At 43.1% G+C, this 1507-nt stretch overlaps 1 protein-coding gene across 1 annotated transcript in view; it reads left to right on the forward strand.

Moving 5' to 3' along the window:
• Nucleotides 1-1507, forward strand: part of mutyh (mutY DNA glycosylase) — a gene marked incomplete in the record, with an annotated part of 15879 nt that overhangs the window by 10979 nt on the left and 3393 nt on the right. The window contains 1 exon segment of the mRNA XM_014002902.1: nucleotides 867-917. Coding sequence (XP_013858356.1) covers nucleotides 867-917 — 51 coding nt within the window.

Genomic DNA, 1507 nt, shown 5'->3' on the forward strand with positions numbered 1-1507 from the left:
GTTTGTGGTTGTAATGTGACAAAATATGGAAAAGTTCAAGGGGTATGAATACTTTTGCAAACCACTGTAAAGTCACAAGATGGCGCCTCTTGCCAATATACCTAAAGCCTACAGGATAGTGGCCCTCCAGGATTGAGGACCACAGATAAAGGCGGGTTCATACTTCGAGTCGCAAGTCTTGCTGAGTGACAAAAACTTGCTGAACTTCCGTCTGCTCTCCCGGTGCTATCCACCGGTGACAGCTGTCTTGTGCATTGCCCCCAGTCTGAGCTCTTCGATGCAGACTTTGAGCGTGTGATTGGTTAGAACTTGTGTTTGTTCATGAGGGACACCACAGTGGTCCTGCTGCGCTGAGGAGCTGGACTCCAATCAGCCCTGCCTTCTGCAGGTTATTTTGATTTTTTTTTTTCCTGAAGCCAGTTATTAAAAAAGCTAGAGGAGCAGCTGATTTTTGCATTTTCACGTCTTTTTTCATCACCACCATTAACATAAAAAAAAATCAAAAGTGTTTTTCCTCCACGGTCTTATTTTCACCCAACACGACACTGATCATTGAGTGATTAAAAAAACACCATATCCAGCCATCATTATTGCTTTTTATGTACTTATATGAGCTGTGGGAGAGCAGAGGGAGGAACTTTGATAATTTATGGCCCACTGCGTCTTCAACCCATTTATACTCGCTCAGGAAAAAGATGTCCAAAATGACGCAGTCACCAACCCGCTGCCTCACGTCGTATTGAATTTCCAAGCTTTGGTGTCCAATTGTTGCMTGCAGCATTTAAAAGAAGGAACATTTTGATTATTGTGTTTGMCATCAAACATGAAACAACATGGCAGAGAAAACATTTTACCCCTTTTTACAGATTTTGGAGCTGTTTGATTCTGTGGACAGTTTAACGGGAAAAGTCTCAAAGGTAAACCTGTTTTTTTAACATTTAAATAGTAAATATTTTGGAACAAGTAGCAAAGTTTGTACACTGCGTGGAATGTGATAAATGTTTTTAGCTGTGGAACCACTTTCTGAGCCTTTGCACTTTGAGAGCCCTAAGGTGAGCCAAGAAATAAAAATGTAAACCAAAATGAGACAGTTTCAACCAATTTAGACCAACAGAGATTAAAAATATCCAAGAAGTTGTTTATAGCTGAGTTTATCATAGTGAATAGTGCTGTGTGAATGCTTTTATGGAAATGATGGCAAATTGTTACATTTTTTAACATTACATTTGGGGCGGCTGTGGCGGAGTGGTTAGGGGAGGCCTCCTGGAACCAGAAGGTCACTGGTTCAATCCCCCGTCCAGCCATCTCAGTCGTCGTGTCCTTGGGCAAGACACTTCACCCACCTTGCCTAGTGATGGTGGTCAGAGGGACCGGTGGAGCCTTGCCTCTGTCATTGTGCTCCAGGGCAGCTGTGGCTACAATGTAGCTTACCATCATCAGTGTGTGAATGGGTGAATGTCTGTTAGTGTAAAGCGCTTTGGGGTCCGGAGTGACCTGGAAAGCGCTC

This window comes from Austrofundulus limnaeus, unplaced genomic scaffold (genome assembly GCF_001266775.1).
Source record: "Austrofundulus limnaeus strain Quisiro unplaced genomic scaffold, Austrofundulus_limnaeus-1.0 Scaffold15, whole genome shotgun sequence".
Lineage (NCBI taxonomy): Eukaryota > Metazoa > Chordata > Actinopteri > Cyprinodontiformes > Rivulidae > Austrofundulus > Austrofundulus limnaeus.